This window comes from Otolemur garnettii, unplaced genomic scaffold (assembly GCF_000181295.1).
Source record: "Otolemur garnettii isolate 467f Iridium unplaced genomic scaffold, OtoGar3 scaffold00010, whole genome shotgun sequence".
Classification (NCBI taxonomy): domain Eukaryota; kingdom Metazoa; phylum Chordata; class Mammalia; order Primates; family Galagidae; genus Otolemur; species Otolemur garnettii.
In genome coordinates this window covers 17,556,169-17,574,117 of record NW_003852405.1, presented here as the reverse complement: position 1 = coordinate 17,574,117, position 17,949 = coordinate 17,556,169, and the positions used below count along the sequence as shown (strand labels likewise).

General features: G+C 36.5%; 1 protein-coding gene across 2 annotated transcripts in view; it reads right to left on the bottom strand.

Annotated features, from left to right (window-relative positions):
• The window catches only part of HFM1 (HFM1, ATP dependent DNA helicase homolog), a 106,023-nt gene that overhangs the window by 10,668 nt on the left and 77,406 nt on the right, over positions 1-17,949 (bottom strand). For both annotated transcript variants that reach the window (XM_012801658.2, XM_012801657.2), the window contains 4 exons: positions 7,049-7,129; positions 6,689-6,804; positions 4,720-4,799; positions 2,073-2,176 (listed from right to left, as the gene is read on the bottom strand). In XM_012801658.2, coding sequence (XP_012657112.1) covers positions 2,073-2,176; positions 4,720-4,799; positions 6,689-6,804; positions 7,049-7,129 — 381 coding nt within the window. The remainder of the gene's footprint in view (positions 1-2,072; positions 2,177-4,719; positions 4,800-6,688; positions 6,805-7,048; positions 7,130-17,949) is intronic.

Here is a 17,949-nt window from a genome sequence, read left to right as displayed (position 1 = left end):
ATCAAGATATATAGAATCTATTTCTGGCCCAGCCATTAATTAGATATATGTTTTGGGGGTGAGTCATTTAATCTCTTGGAATCTTCGCTTCTTTCACTATAAAATGAGAAATTGTACAAAGGTCCCTATTCACTTTAAATTTTATGATTCAATACACTTTCTTATAAAATTTTGGACATTTTTTCTTCTTCCCTTTTTTAAATTGGAATACAGATGATAAAATTGCCATGTTTTTCTTAAAACATTCTCAAAAGTAGTATTTGAATATATTTAAAGTATGTTTTGCCACCAAAGACTAGTAAGTGAAAAGTATTATAAATATACCTAATTACTACTGCTAACAGTACCAGATATTGTGTTGAGAGTTTTGCATACATTATCTCATTTAATCCTAAAATCCTTAAAACAAAACTAGATGAGAGAATTTAGACAATGTGGTTTAGTATACTGTGAAGGGTTACAGTACATGGCATAGCTAAGACTTGGATCTAGACAGTTTGTTCCAGCTCCTGTCAACTTAGTTGTTGTACTATATGGCTCCTTTAAAATAATTGTCTACTCAGGAAAACAAGGATGTAGTTATTCCTGGGGGTTAAAGTATCTAAGTGGGACTTTACTATCATAATATAAATTGGATTTGGAATAGTGGGTGGAAAAGAAATTAAAGTAGGAAAACTATATAAATACAGCACAAAAGTAAAAAAAAAAAAAGGTCTGATGTCGAGGAGGATGGGGAATAGAGAAGTAGTATAAAGAGGGAATAAGTTATAGGGCTACAAGCTGATGGGAGATAACAATAAGAGGGTTGACTGTTTTACTCCTATCCTCTTCATGAAGATATTCAGGCTTTTAACGAGTTAAATAAACATTATGATTCTCCAAGTAGAATTAGGGAACTTTTCTTCATCTCATATTGGGTATCCTAAGAGGTGGTAGATACTTCAGCCTTTTGCCTCCTTAAGATCTTAGATTATGACTAAAGGAAGCATAAAGTGACAGTATGAAGAAAAGAGTGGCAACAGAAGTCAGTGCCAAACATATTAAATTATTTTCAGAAAACCCCTAGCTTACCATTTCTACATACAACCATTTGAAAAACAACTCAATGGCCAGGATTATTTTAACAGACTGGCTAGAAATATTGTGATCCAGGGAAATAATACTGGCAGGAACCGGAATAATGATAAACCAGGCACAGTATTTAATTTACATACATTATCTCATTAAGTTAATGGTAGACACAGATAAAAAAAGTTTATCTAGATTACATAGCAGCTATATCTCACAACCTGTGTTATATTCTCATATTGTCATAGAAATTGTAAGAACCATAGGTTTAAGAACTAGAGAAATACTAAAGGTCACCCAATTCAATCAATTTAATACCTTCATTTTAAAGATAAGACTAAGACCTAAAGAGGTTAAATAATTTGCCCAAAGTCACATAGCTGTTTTGTAAAAATAGACTAATTTTATAAAAGTAAAACTATCTTAAATAATTGTAAAGATATATTAAAGTAAAACCCAAGGATCCCTTATTTTCTCAGTTTTTCTTCATTACCTTTAAATTAAAATAATCAACACTATGTAAGAAATAAGATTTTTTTTTTTGGTAGAGACAAAGTCTCCCTTTTTCACCCTTGGTAGAGTGCAGTGGAGTCACAGCTCACAGCAACCTCCAACTTCTGGGCTTAGGCGATTCTTCTGCCTCAGCCTCCCAAGTAGCTGAGACTACAGGTGTCTGCCACAATGCCCAGCTATTTTTTGTTGCAGTTTGGCCGGGGCTGGGTTTGAACCCTCTACCCTCAGTATATGGGGCCAGTAGCCTACTCACTGAGCCACAGGCACCTCCCAGAAATAAGATTTTTTTAAAACAATCTATGACAGACATTGTGAGATCATCTAAAATAACAGACCCAAGAATTTGAAATTGGTTTAATAACCCAAGAGAAAAATGTTGTAAAGTTAATAATTATAATGATTTCAGATCTTGTTTTTCAATAACATTACTTGCCAATTCAAAGTAATGATAAACCACATTTTCACTCAAATCAGTATCAATGGTAATTTACCTTTGTTTTCATATTCAGATAGTTCTTGTTGAACTTTTCCACGGATTTTATGCTGATCCCACTGGTTCATTATAGGCAACTCAGGTATATTTAAATGTTCTGACCTTTGTAAAGAAAAAACCCCACAAAAATATTAAAGAAAATATTAAAATTAATCTGGCCTTGATAAAACTACTTATTCACATAAACGGAAAAAAGTGTTTTATCCATTCAATAATTCTATGATAAATTCTAACCAGCCTGGGTTGCAAAAGGTAAAAACAGATATTTAATGGGAGTGACCAATACTTAGTCATCTTCACATGCCTTCAATAGATATCTGCTATCTGTAAACAGCCTTAAAAAATCTACTGCTTCCCAGCACTTGGGAGGTTGAGGCAGGTGGATTGCCTGAGCTCACTGAGACTAGCCTGAGCCAAAGCCAGACTTCACCTCTAAATATAGCTGGGCATTGTGGCCGGTGCCTGTAGTCCCAGCTACTTGAGAGGCTGAGGCAAGAAAATTGCTTAAGCTGGCTCAGCACCTGTGGCTCAAGTGGCTAAGGCGCCAGCCACATACACCTAAGGTGGTGGGTTCAAATCCAGCCCAGGCCTGCCAAACAACAATGATGGCTGCAACCAAAAAATAGCCAGGCATTGTGGCGGGCACCTGTGATCCCAGCTACTTGGGAGGCTGAGGCAGGAGACTCGCTTGAGCCTAGGAGTTGGAGGTTGCTGTGATGCCATGGCCCTCTACCCAGAGGGACAGCTTGAGGCTCCTGTTTCAAAAAAAAAAAAACAAAGAAAGAAAATTGCTTAAGCCTAGGAGTTTGAGGTTGCTGTGAGCTATGATGTCACAGCTCTCTACCAAGGGTGACAAAGTGAGACTGTGTCTCAAAAAAAAAAAATCTATTACTAATGCTAATTTCAATTAGTTATCAAAAGCTGGGATCTCTAGAAGCAGTGCTGACATCTAATTCATTGGTCAGATCCTGTTCTGTACTAGCTGTCAAATATATTGAATGTCATATGTGCATACAGAATGTCCTTCTCTGGAAGGGAAATTAAATATACAATTGTCTTCAAGGCAACATGATATAAGAAAAAAACACTGAGTTACCATCTAAGGTCTTCTGCTTGCTAACTAGGAATATAACTAGCTTCAGTTTTTTCACCTACAAAACAGGATAAAAATGTCTCATTTTATTAGCTAGGTTGTTATTAAAAGTCCAAAAAGATAGTGCATAGAAGTACAATTTTTAAATTTTATATATACACTTTTTTTTCCCTCTTCCTTTTTTTCTTTTTTGAGTCAGAGACTCATTCCATTGCCCAGGCTAAAGTGCTATGGTGGTCAGCCTAGCTCACAGCAACCTCAAACTCCTGGCAGTAAGCGATCCTGCTGCCTCACCCTCCTGAGTAGTTAGGACTATAGGCGCCTGCCACCATACTCTGGCTAATTTTCCTGTTTTTAGTAGAGATGCAGTCTTGCTGTTGCTTAGACTGGTCTCAAATTCCTGAGTTCAAGTGATCCTTAGACCTTAGCTATCCAGAATACTAGAATTAGAGGTGTGAGCCATCACACCTGGCCAATTTTTTAAAATAATTATTTTTTATTAAATCATAACTTTGTACATTGATACATTTATGAGGTTCAGGGTACTGCTTCGATATACAATGTGAAATGTTTACATTGAACCAAGTAACACATCCATCACAATTATACTCATTTCTTAATAGTTTTGAAATGTACCATTGCATCATGCACATTAGGTGAGGTCCCCCTGAATGCCCTCACTTCTCCCATATTCCCTCTCCCCATTCCTCTCTCTCCTCTTCCCTTCTACTTTATGGACTATAGTTGTGTTTTGTCATTCGTATGATTGTGTAGGTGGTTATATATTTATTTCACAGTAGTATTGAGTACATTGGATACTTTTTTTTCCATTCTTGGGATACTTTACTAAGAAGAATATGTTCCAGCTCCATCCAGGTAAAAATAAAAGATAAGAAGTCTCTGTCTTTTTTATCGCTGCATAGTATTCCATGGTGTACATATACCATAATTTGTTAATCCATTCATGGGTGAATGGGCACTTGGGCTGTTTCCATGTCTTGGCTATTATGAATTGGGCTGCAATAAACATTCTGGTGCAAATGTCTTTGTTGTAAAATAATTTTTGATCACTTGGGTATATACCTAGTAGAGGAATTACAGGATCAAACGGTAGCTCTACTTTTAGTTCCTTGAGTCACACCTGACCAATTTTTAAATTATAAATCTGAGGCATTAATAACATGGACTGAGCCCCTCATAGGAAGGATTAGACTTTGTATTACCAATGTGATTTCCCTTGTCAAAGTATACTCTTGTCACTTAGTTTGCATTCCTATAAAGACAGAACCTGATAGAATGACATATAAGTAACTTCCTAGGAAAAAGATGATTTAATGAATGTTAAATTATTCTATACCTATGGAGTTTTAAATAAGCTTAGGGTATCAAAGATAATGAAACTTTTATAATGTCGTTGCTTCATTATGGAACTAAATGATTACTGTGATTTGAGGGTATCCAGTGACCATTTTTCCTTGAATAAGTAATTATTTGGAGGAACAAAAAGACTATAATGAATATTTTACTTTAGGTATTAACATTATATTTGTACCTTGATGTACTTGGAAGGGAAGGTTTTGGAATAAAACCAAACTCTTGAAGGTCCACACTTTGAGATTTATTCATCTGCATCTATTAATGAAAAAAAAAATAAGTTCAACTATCAATTTCATGTCAAGATCCTTTAACAAATAAGCCAAACAATAATTCCTACTGGTACATAAAGTCCAAAAATCAGTGAATTAGGAGAAACTCAACTGAAATATTTTTCTCAGGCCCTTCTTAAATGTTGGCATTCTTTATGGTTCTTTACTTGGCCTTCTTTCTCTTCTCATCTACTCCATGGCTTCAATTATTATCTGTGTGTGAAAGACTCTTGATGCTATACTTCTAGCTCAGATCACTCTCTTGATTTTTAAACAATTACATCCAACTATTGATAGGACACCTTTATCCAGATATCTTGCTAACCTCTAAATTCTGTATTTACAAAATTGAACTTAATCCTGTCTCTACTTCTCCAAACGTGCTTTTCCTTCAGAGTTCTTACCCTACCAAAGCCCCACTTTTCTCTCAGTTGCCCAGAAAACTGGGCATCATTTCTGACTACCCCTCAACCTCCCTTCTCATAATCAATAAAGTACCAAAGTAGTTGATTCTACCTCTGAAAAATATTTTAAACCCAGTAACTTCTCTCCATTGCTATTGCCCGTACCCTAAACTAGGCCATCATTCAGCTTGGATTCCTGCAAAAACCACCTAATGAGTCCCTGTGTTCTATTTTATCATCCTCTAATCCCTTCTCTACACTGGAGCCAGAATGAACTTTAAAAAATGCAATTCTAATCATGTCACTGATTAAAGCCCTTCAGTGGCTTCCCAATACTTTCAGGATAAAGTGTAAATCCTTAAGACAGCAAAAAGGTATGCCTGATGCAGCTCCTACTTACCTCTTCAACTTCATCTCTCTTTACTCCTCTACTTGTAAATGAATGCTAGACATTTCTGTTCCTTTAACGATCTTTCTTCCTGTCTCTCCCCACCTTCTTCCTTTCCTTCCCTCTCTCTCCCTCTTTCCCCCCTCTCTCTTTGCATCACCTCTGGACCTTTTTGCATAATCTCTATGTCTGGAATATTTTTCTATCTCTCCCCATCATCATCCTGTGCCTGCCCTTCCATATAGTATATTGGCTTACACTTCAGGTCTCAATCACATTTACCAGGAATCTTTTCTTGGCCCATCAAATGTGGATTGAGTATATTTTTTATCTAAACTCAAGTATCTTATACTTCTTGCACAGAATCATTCATCACATTATATTGAAAAGATCTATTTCCTTCGTTGTATCTTTCACTCAACTATAAATTTTATGAGGACTGGGAGTAAAACTGTTTTATTCATCACTGTATTTTAGAACCCTAGCATATTCTTGGTGCTCAATGAATATGGAATGAAAGAGGGAAGAATATGGTAGCTGAAAAGGAAGGAAGGAGGGAGGGAGAGATGGAGGAAGAAGGAAGGAAGGAAGGAAAGATAGGAATGAGAAAGAGAAAATCTATGCTACTAAAAAATCACAGAAAGTGGTGACCACTTCAAACCTCACAGCTCTTTCTGTTTCCCAACATTTCCTTTGTTTTGGGCCCATAACTTAGAATCTTTATTCTTATGAAAGCCCTAGAAAAGGGCTATTCTAAGTATGATGACTTAGGCTTAAGATAAGTCTGTCAGTGACTATTCATCAACAAGTAGGCACTCTTATTCCCTCATCATTTGGAAGGAAGTCTCTTGGTCAGTACTCATCTAGGGGCAAGAATCAAAATAAACGTCAGATTTTCCAGCTGAGTCTAGCAGAGATGAAGCCAGGACAGGGTAATAATAGGTCTGGGTAAAAAAAAAAAAAAATAGGAGGTGTATAACTATATTCCCAAAGTAGATTTACATACACTGTGGATACTTTAGAACAAAGAATATTTACATATATACAATTACAGAACAAGGGACAAATGGTACTAAAACTAACCTTCAGACGTTTAACTGGAGGAAGAGCTGAAACAGCATTTCTGTTTCTTAAGTCAGATAAATATGAAGAAATTGTTGGCACTTTAATTTCTGACTTCTGAGCAACTCCAATCTTACCTATAAAAAAATTTTTAAATCCTTTAGGTTAAACTTCAGGTATTGTTCATAAAAAGCCAAATTTCTTTAAAATGTCAAATCTAGTATTTATTTTTTTATGTTGCCCACAAAAGAAAATTATTTGAGAGTTGTTAGTTTCATGATAAAAATCTCATACATAGATAATTCAGATGTCACATTATTCATGAATTGAAAGACCTTTCAATTTGTAACACCTGAAATAGACTTGTTTTATGGAACTCACAGCAGTCATGTCCACATGTATGTTTATTTTTACAATGATGATTGCAGTCTCGGTTCCCAGGTTTCTTGCAAGGAGTCATTCCTAAATTAATATATCAGAAAAACAATCCTGTTTGTTATGACATATATTATTGTGAATTTAATATAATTAATTTTTATCCAGTTTCTGTTCTTTCAGACAATACAAAAAAGAGTATAATTTTCAGACTTTCTCAAATGTTAACCAATATATTTTTCTATTATTATTATTTTTTTTGAGGCAAGATTTTGCTATGTTGCCTCAGTTGCAGTATAGTGGCTATTCACAGATGCAATCATCACACACTACAGCCTCAAACTCCTGGGCTCAAGCAATCTTCCTGCCTCACCCTTTAGAGTAGCTGGGATTGCAGGCACACTACAGCATGTCTGATTCTACCCATGTAATTTTTAAAAGATATTTCTGGTAAGTTAGTCCCTATCCCACTATCAGTCCCATCTCCAGCTTTTCACAAGGAACATTTAGCCACCTACAAGTTTTCTGAAGAATATATATTTTTTTCTTCAGCACCTTGATCATCATCCATGATAGGCCATATTTTAGGCCACAAAACAAGTTTAAAAAAATTCAAAAGCATTTGAATCAATCCATTATTTTCTGTGATCACATGGAATAAAACAAGAAATCAGTAATAAGAGAAACTTTGGAAATTATACATATACATGGAAATTAAACATATGCTCTTGAATGACCAGTAGGTCTGAGAAGAAAATTTAAAAGTTTCTTCAATCAAGTGAAAATGGAAACACAATATACTAAAACCTGTGAGTTACAGAAAAAGCAGTACTTTAGCTATTGGATTAAATATTCTGTAAATATCTACTAGGGCCATTTGGTCTACAGTGTAGACTAAGTCCAATGTTTCCTTGTTGATTTTCTGTCTGATCTGTCCAATGCTGAAAGTGGGGTGTCAAGTCTCCAGATATTATTGAAGTATATATCACCATTTTGGAACTGGAATCTTCCATTTGTTATTATTACTAAATAGGCTTTTTCGTGATCTTAGCTCTCACTAGTAACATGGAAGAGATGTTTGAACTGATCCTTGAAGAACAGACAGAATCTGCATGAGAATAAGCCTAGAGAAGACATTCCAGGTACAGAAACTTACAGATTGTAGGAGCTGAAATCAGCTTATTTTTGCTGAAGCACAGAGTTTAAGTCTACTAGAAATGTTGGAGACGGGGAAGAACTTTGGAAATCTTTACATCATTTCTTGGTCCTTTACTTATTTTCAGTGATATTATTCAATCAACCTTTTCCAAGTCATGGTACATACAATGATAAAATCTGTGTAGCAGCCTGGGGTAAATGGATGAAGCTGTTTATCGCATGAGCCAACTGGCTGGTCCCTTTAAGGGCTAAGCAGATCCATGTATTGGATACTGATAAAATAATTTTTAAAATCCCTGGCCACTGGAAGCTGACAGCTAAAATCACAGGTTTCCAATGAACAAACAATTTTGTAAACAATACCCCAGATAAGGCGACTCTGTGACCATAGTAAAAGAAGACAGAGATAGGACTTACCATGTAATTATTTCTGACATTAGTGACAAGAACACAGGAAAACCACAAAAATAATGAAACATCCCCCTCTTCTGGCTAACACAGATGACTACTATTTTTTGAATCCTCTCACCTCCAAGATAAAATGTACTTATCATACTTTTTGAGAGCACCCAAATCTAGAACTGACCTCAGCTTTTTCTAAAACTTCCCAAAAGTCACCCAGCACAAGCTGAAATCCTATGATAAGCTCCTCTCAATTTTCATTTCCTGAGATGACTCATAGTTCTGCTGGTATTATGCTGTTTGCTGCAGCATATTAAATAAAACTAACTTTCCTCAAATACAAGTGTATTCCTAGTGGTCTCTGGCTGAAAGACTTTGCAAGGTGTGCCATGACTTAGTAGTGGAGAAGTTTTGGCCCAAGTCATGACCTCATTACCTCTCACTTGGATCTTGACTGGTTTCTTTGAATCCAGTCCTTCATGCTACAATTTATTCTATTCATTGTTACTCAATCCTCTTCAAGTTTAATCCTAACTGATCAGGTCATTTGCCCAGTTAGAAATTTTAATTACTTCCTACTGCCAATAAAATTAATTCCATATTGGCCAGGTATGGTGACTCGCACCTGTAATCCTAGCACTCTGGGAGGCCAAGGCAGAAGGATTGCTTAAGTTCAGGAGTTCAAGATCAGCCTGAGAAAGAGTGAAACCCACTCAGAAAAGTTAGCTGAGTGTCCTGGTGGGCACCTATAGGCACAGCTACTCAGAAGGTTGAGGCAGGAAGATCACTTGAACCCAGGAGACCGAGGTTGGTGTGAGCTAGGCTGATGCCATGGCACCATGGCACTCTAGCCTGGGGCAACAGGGTAAAACTATTTCAAAAATACCAAAAATTAATTCCATATTTAACCTTTTCTAGTACCCTCATATTAACCCTACATCCATCAAACCACATTCAATCGCCATTCTTCAAATAGTCTCATACCTTCCTTTTTTTTTTTTTTTTTTTTTTGAGACAGAGCCTCAAGCTATCCCCCTGGGTAGAGTACTGTGGCATCACAGTTCACAGCAACCTCCAACTCCTGGGCTTAAGAGAGTCTCCTGCCTCAGCCTTCCAAGTAGCTGGGACCACAGGCGCCCACCACAATGCCTGGCTATTTTTTGGTTGCAGCCGTCATTGTTGTTTTGGCGGGCCAGGGCTGGATTCGACCCCGCCACCTTAGGTGTATGTGGCTGGTGCCTTAGCCACTTGAGCTACAGGTGCCGAGCCCCCATACCTTCCCATGACTGCACTTTTGATACTCTCTTTTCTTAGAAGACTCTCAATTCTTTGTCTATCAGAGAAGTCTCTCAACTTTCCAGCCAACTCAAATGGCCCTCTAACTTGGAGATCTATTATGATCACCTCATCTGAAGTAATTTCTCTCTCCTTTGGGCCCCTATGGCATTTTCTTTGTGTCTTTTGCTTACTGTATGCTACCTAATATTTAATGCATTTATAAGAAAAACACAGTGGAGAAGTACAGGGCACACTAGAGTAAAATCTTATCTGAAAAAAAAAAGATACTTGCTCAGTTTATCTCAAAGAGATGAAAAGATAAAATAAAATCAAGCATGTCAAAACATTTTAAAAGTGCTGTGATAAACATGTTAATACTATATTACCTCTACTATTACATTAATTAAAGATTTTACAAATATTATAAAATTAAAATTGTTCTGAGTGCTAAGCTGGAGAGGTACACTATGCTATCTAGTAACAGGGGAACGGTCCTGGTCAGGAACGTTGGGCTGAGGACTGAAGAAAGAGTAGGAGTTAACCTGGCAAGGAGGTAGGAGAAAGTGTTTCAGGCAGAGGGCATACATAGCGTATACTAAAGCTCTTTCACAAAATAAAGCATGGCACACTGGAGAAACTGAAAGGTCAGTGTGGCTGATGCTCAGCAAGTAAGAGAGTTAAGGTGAGACTGTAGGGGTAGTAAAGGCAGCCTATGTTTGGAGGTGAACAGCTGCACCATGGCACCATGGCACCTGCATGTCTCCATGTAAGCCATGAAGGTAAGGCTCAACTACTGGCAGAATGCCCTGTGACATGGTCTTGTGAGACTGTCAAAGGCCATTTCTCACTTACCTCCTTACATTGTAGGAGGCTCTTTATCTTGCATGTGGCTACCATGAGAATTTCCCATCTGCCTCCCTGACTGCAGTAAGGCATAGGACTTTCTACTTTGTCCCTTTCAAGTACAGCTATAAAACTGCTTAGCTGTAGCCTAGAGTTCAGGGCTTAAAAATAAAGCAACCCACCATTCACGCATCTGTCATCTGTCCCCTCTAGTATGACGTCATCATGTGGAATTAGGGATGAAAACAACTAATACCATGCTTATCTTGCTTTGTTGTCTGTGTAAGTAATAAACTGTCATTTGGGTTTCTTGGGTCCTTACCAGACAAGTCTATGGAAGTAAAGCAAGAACACATAGCAGCTGCCACCACACTGCTACTTAGACTGGTTGACCATGTGATGGTGTGGAACACTGTAGGAGATGCTACTGATTTTGATTCTAAGAGCCATGGGAAGCCACTGAAGTGTTTTAACCAAACAGGAGGAATAATCAGATTTACATTTTGAAACACATCACTCTGCAGATTGTAATATGGAGAGTGAATTTGAGATGAAACAGAATGGATGCAAGAAAACTACAGGCAGTTAACAGGCTACGATAGAAATGTAGGCAAGAAAATGATGATAACTCAGATTAGAGTGATGGTGGTAGGACTGTTAAAAAGGAAGAACTGATTTGAGAGGTGTATAGAAGGAAAAATTATTTTAATGCAAAATCAAGAGGAGTGTTTTTCTTTCTTGAATAGCTTGAATACCTTTTAGTCCAGCAAGATCTACCTGTATAAGTTCATTCAACATTTCAAAGATAAAGGCAAACATACGGAAACACCTCACTTACTTATCTCCCTCTCATAGATGCTTCCTTCCTTGAACTCTATCCTTCTAACGCAGTCTATGCCTGTCCTATAGCTGTCACCTTGGAACTTCCTTTCATTAAATTCTGGGGTTAAATCCACAATACTTGGATTCCGTAACATTTTCTTTCTTGGTTTATTCCCTTGTTTTAGTGGTGCTCATATTCAACCAACTGCCTAAGGATGTGTGAGTATAAAACTTTAATCTTTGAAATGTATTAAGGTATCTTTATTTTACCTTCCCACTTAATAGTTTGGCTGGGCAGAGAACACAGGGTTGAAAATAATTCCCCCTGGCATTTTAACCCCATTGACTTTTAGCATCCAATGATGCTGATAAAAAAGTCTATTACAACTTTTACTTTCATTCCTCATAAGCATTTATAATATCCTATCATAATGTTCTGAAAGGTTGCAATTATGCCTTATGTGTACACCTTTTTTCACTCATTCTAATAAGCATTAAGTAAGCCTTTTTGATGTACAGACTTATGTCTCATTTCAGGTCTAAAAATATTTATTAAGTTATTTCTTCTGATTTGTTTATTCTTTCTTTCTGGACACTTACTAATCAGATATTAGTCTCATAAGATGCTCCCTTTGTCTCTTATGTTCTCTTATATTTTCTGTCTTATCTTTTTACTTTTGTGTAGATGCTGATTTTGTCTTCCAGTCCTGCCGTTATTTTTCCCCAATACTAGTTTTTACTTTCCTGTGCTTGTTCTTTTGTTATTGTTGTTATGGCATCCTGTTCTGTTTTATGATTGCAATTTAATCTTTAGTATCTTTGAGATTATTAACTAAAGATTTACATTAAGTTTTGTTACATTCTTAAATTATTCTGTTGCTCTTGCATCCACTTTTTGTTTACTTATTTTAAACTTTCACACATTCCACATTTTCTTCAATTGTCTGGTTGTCCTTGGTTGTCTGAATATAAGGCAGTCCTATTATATCTCCATTTCATGTATGAGAAAATTAATTCTTACAGAGGTTAAGTAACATGCTCAAGACTATGCTGTTAATATGCAGAAAATTTGAGATTCAAGTTCAGGTAGTCTAATTTCAGAGCCTGATCTCTCAATCATTCTGCCTCTCTAGTTACACTAGCTGCTTTAGTTCTCCTGAAAGGATTCATTTAATTTATTTAGGGAAGGAATCTATTGCTTTTGAGACTAGGAGGAAAATGCTTTGCAAGCTGTTTTGCAAAAAGGGATAAGGAGTTGCCTTTGTCACTTAAACCCACAAACTTTGAAAAAGCTACATTTCTAAATATTGCCACAAGATGGTGCACAATGACTATAAACATTTGCTCCCAGCAGCCAAAACTAACCAGGATCTGGTAATCTAGCATTAGAGATTCAGAGGGCTCCCCAAATTTCGAGGCAAAGTTGGCAAGTCTTACCAAGAAGTAAGGACTGTATAGGATGCTAACTTATGAATATTTACCTAAGTGACAAAAACTTTTTCCTGCATTTCTATTACAGATGGTACTTAGAAAATACAAGTGCTCCGCCTAGTCCACCCACTCCCTACATGCTCATAATTATCTGAAATTGTCTTATTAACAAACATCAATCTCATTACAGAGATTGATGATTAGAAATAAAAGTTTCTCAAAGAAAATAACTTAAGCTAAAAAAAAAGGAAAATAAGCTGTATTCTTAGGGATATTTTATTATTTATAAGTCAGCAGATCCCATATTTCATCATTATCAGAACCTAAGATGCATACATTTTCATAGTTTTGCCATGTTTTATATTAACTTACATATTTATAAAGCCTCCAGTCCTAAGGCTTTAAAGAAAAGTACATTTATTAATAATACCAACCAGAAATGTACTGAAAGAAAATATTTAAAATTATTTTAACAGGGTCACTAACAATAGGTAGGGATGAGGTCAGTTTAAAAGAGAAATCCAGGAAAACAACTGAGCACAGCAAGTATCTTTGACACACTTAGCTTAAGTTTCTAATTATAAATTCAAATAATTTGGTCGGTGTAGAAGCTACTGGAATAAATGTTTCTAAAACAATATTACTTTGAGTTTTGCAGTACTTGGTTTATGCTAATCATAGATTTATACAATTCATGGTCTTAGTGTTTTTACAAATGAGGCCAAAATATTTTCATTTTTCTGTCAAATATTTTACTATTATTTTATTATATATTTATCAAGAAAAGAATCACACTGGTGAACTGGAGTCCTTGACTTTGTAACTTCATGTACTTATATACCAATGAATATTAAAAAAAAGGAGGTTACATTTTGACTAGTATCAAAATGTACAACATGCCTGAGCACTGGCTTGATCCTTACATTCATTCAAGTATATTAAATTTTCATACCCAGAATGTCATAGCAAATGAAAATAAATTAATGTCAAATAAAAAATTTTTTTAGGGCGGCGCCTGTGGCTCAGTGAGTAGGGCACCGGCTCCATATATCAAGGGTGGTGGGTTCAAACCCGGCCCCAGCCAAACTGCAACAAAAAATAGCCATTGTGGTGGGCACCTGTAGTCCTAGCTACTTGGGAGGCTGAGGCAGGAGAATCACCTAAGCCCAGGAGTTGGAGGTTGCTGTGAGCTGTGACTCCACAGCACTCTATCAAGGGCAATAAAGTGAGACTCTCGCTCTAAAAAAAACACACACACACACAAAAAACCCTTCCCCCCATTAAAAAAATTTTTTTTTACAAATAAAATCTATGCTTTGCTTCTTATTGAGAAAGTATTTAAAGGATAAGAAGTTTGAATGTCTAACCTTTATATACTAAGAAATAACCTGACAAAATTTTTAAATTTTTTTTTTTTTGAGACAGGGTTTTACTTTATTGCCCTCGGTAGAGTGCTGAGGTATCACAGCTCACAGCAACCTCAAACTCTTGGGCTTAAGCAATTCTCTTGCCTCAGCCTCCAAAGTAACTGGGACTCCAGGTGCTTGCCACAACACCCGGCTTTTTGTTGTTGTTGTTGCAGTTGTCATTTCTGTTTTAGCTGGCTGGGGCCGAGTTCGAACTTGCCACCCTCGGTATATGGGGCTGGAGCCCTAACCACTGAGCAACAAGCGCTGCCCTTAATTTTTGTTTTAACAGCTAAAAAAAGTATTTTTATCATATCTTAAAAATAACAAGACTAATTTTCCTCAAATTTTACAGGAATTTAGTCTCTTGGGACTATACGCCATATATAATATGTTGCAGCTAAAAGAATGCTTTCAAGGAGTTGTAGAAAGTATAAAAAGGATTTTTTAATTATAGTATGTTCACTAAGGTGCATATTTTTGTTTTTACATTTAGTATTATAGTTGATAATATATATCAATAATATTGAATCATTTAATCAATTTGTAAACAAAACAGTGATTTAGAAAGTGTAATCACATCATTTAATAACAAGGTCTGACAAGAGAGCAGACAACTGAAATTTGGATTTTTTTATTGCTTTGAGAAAGCCCAAATTTTGTGTTACAACCTTAGTAGGTTAAATCTGTGGTCCCTTCATTGTGTCACTTATTAAGCAATGAAATGCAAATAATGCATGTATGTTATGTTTAAAGATATAATTGTATATCTTCATACTGGAATATACAGATTTGCATATAAGAATTGATTGCGCAATCGGGATGTGCATAAGTTGGTAAGACTTATTATGGCTGCATGCAGTAGTTCCCCTTCATTCACGGTTTTGCTTTCCACAATTTCAATTACTGACAGTTAACTGTGGTCCAAAATTAAATGGAAAATTTCAAAAATAATTCATAAATTTTAAGTTGTGTACCCTTCTGAGAAGCATGATGAAATTTTGAGCCATCCTCTGTCCTGTCTCACCTTGCATGTAATACATCCTTTTGTCCAGCTTATCCAGGCTGTATACACCACTACCCCTTAGTCACTTAGTAGCCTGAGTCAGTTATCAGACTGCCTATCAAAGTATTGCAGTGCCTGTGTTCAAGTAACCTTTATTTTATTTAATAATGGCTCTAGGTATAAGAGCAGTAATGCTGGCAATTTAGATATGCCAAAGAGAAAATATAAAGTGTTTCTTTTAAGTGAAAGTTCTCAATCTAATAGTAAAAAACATTATATATATATATATGTGTGTGTGTGTGTATATATATATATATATATATATATATGTAGGGTTTTGTACTATGTACCATTTAAGGCATCCACCAGTGGTCTTGGCACATATCCCCCACAGAGAAGAGGGGATTACTGCTATATGCATGTGGGAAGGGTTATGTGTGTGCACATGTACATGTGTGTATAATGAAAAATTATTTGTCTGATAGAAAGTATCTTTTTTCTGCTTCTCACAGAACTGTGCTAAATATGTGGGGGAAATTTTGCTCTTATAAAAGGCTAGTAGGGGGCGGTGCCCATAACTCAGTGGGTAGGGAACTGGCCACATACACCAAGGCTGGCAGGTTCGAATCTAACCTGGGCCAGCCAAAAAAACAACAATGACAACAACATCAAAAACCAGCCAGGCATTGTGGAGGGCACCTGTAGTGCCACCTACTTGCAAGGCTGAGGCAAAAGAATTGCTTAAGCCCAAGAGTTGGAGGTTGCTGTGAGCTATGATGCCATAGCACTCTACCAAGGGTGACATAGACTCTGTCTCAAAAAAAAAAAAAAAAAAAGGCTAGTAGGAAGCATAAGAGACATTCCAACTTTCACTATAAGAAGTAATAGAGACAATTCAAGCTATTTTACACAAACAACTGGTAGAGAGTGGGAGAAATATGTGAACACAGACATCTCAGAATCCAAAAGCAGCAATCCAACTAGGTAGGTTTCAGGAGGGACTGGAACCAAGAGAGGGAAAGCTGTCAGAATCCCAGACATGGTATTCTTATCTTTGCTTCTCTTTGTACCTGCTTTAGTCTTCCTCTCCAGAGTCCTGAGACCTTTGATTCTTTCTTCACAGAGTAAAAGGATAGCCATCTGATAGCTGTGACTTTATATTATATTAGAGTAGTCCTAATGCCAAATTCTTTCTTTTTTTTTTTAAAGATAGAGTTTTATTTTATCACCCTCAGTAGAGTGCCGTGGTGTCATAGCAACCTCTAACTTCTGGGCTTAAGCAATTCTCTTGCCTCACCCTCCTGAGTAGCTGGGACTACAGGCGCCCATTACAATGCCCAGCTATTTTTTTGTTGCAGTTTGGCTGAGGCCGGGTTTGAATCTACCTCCCTCGGTATATGGGGCCGGTGCCCTACCCACTGAGCCATAGGTACCGCCCAGCCAAATTATTTCTTAAACTGAGTTATTTCCTCTCTTCTCAGAGTTTGGACTTAGGACATTCTGGTTCCTGATAATTTTGCAGTCAGGAAAATATTGGCCAGAATAGAGATTTGAGAAGAATGTAGTATAAATAAATAACCACAGCCTACTTCTTTGACATGGGATTCAGCAAAGAGAAATAAGGTCACTGAAATCTAGGGAGAAATCCTTCTTTCTTTTTTATATACAAATACATCCACCACATGATATTTTTTTCTTCAGGAAGGAACGTACTTCTCTCAAAGAAAAAAAGATGGTATAGTATCAACGATGGGAACATTTAGAAAGCACCTTATTAGTTTACAAAACATTTTCACATGCCTTTTTAATTTGTTCATTATCACAACCATTTAAGCAGGTATTCTTACAACCTCATTCAACAGATACTTGTTGAGGATCTATAATGTAATCCTTTCAAGATAAATTTTGGAGGTAGAATGACAGGGTATGCTGACATAATGGATGTGGGTAAAAGGAAAAATAGTAATCAAGAATCACTCCTGTCCTCATTAGTATAGTGGTAACAACAACAAAGGACACAATTCTAGGTTACAGGCTTGAATAGCTTATTATGTGGGTGAACAGACAGTAGTACTACTAATTAAACTAAAGACTGGGAGAGAAATAAGTACAGCAGATACAGGATGGAAATCGAAAGGGAGAATAAACCACAAGTTCAGATATGGACACATGTTCAGTAGACCTCTTAATATAGAAGTTGAGGCTTAGAGAGAGTTTGGGCAAGAGTCATAAATTTAGGAGGCATCAGCATATAAGTGACATTTAAAGTAAAAAAATAGATAAGATCATCTAGGAAAACAAAGTAGACAGAACAAGAGAGGCCCGGTGCAGAGTCCTGGGTAAGTCTAACATTAGGAGTCAGTAAGAGAAAGAAGGGGAAGAAAAAGCTTATGAAAAAAGTAGTTTTTGAGAAAGAAAGCAAGACAAGGAAAAGTAGAGTCATAAAAAAGTTTTCTCATATACTTATTAAACACAATCACTTAAGCAGGTAATCATCTTAAGGAAAGGCTTTTTAAAAAAAAGAGTAGGGCAGTGCCTGTGGCCCCATATGCCAGAGGTGG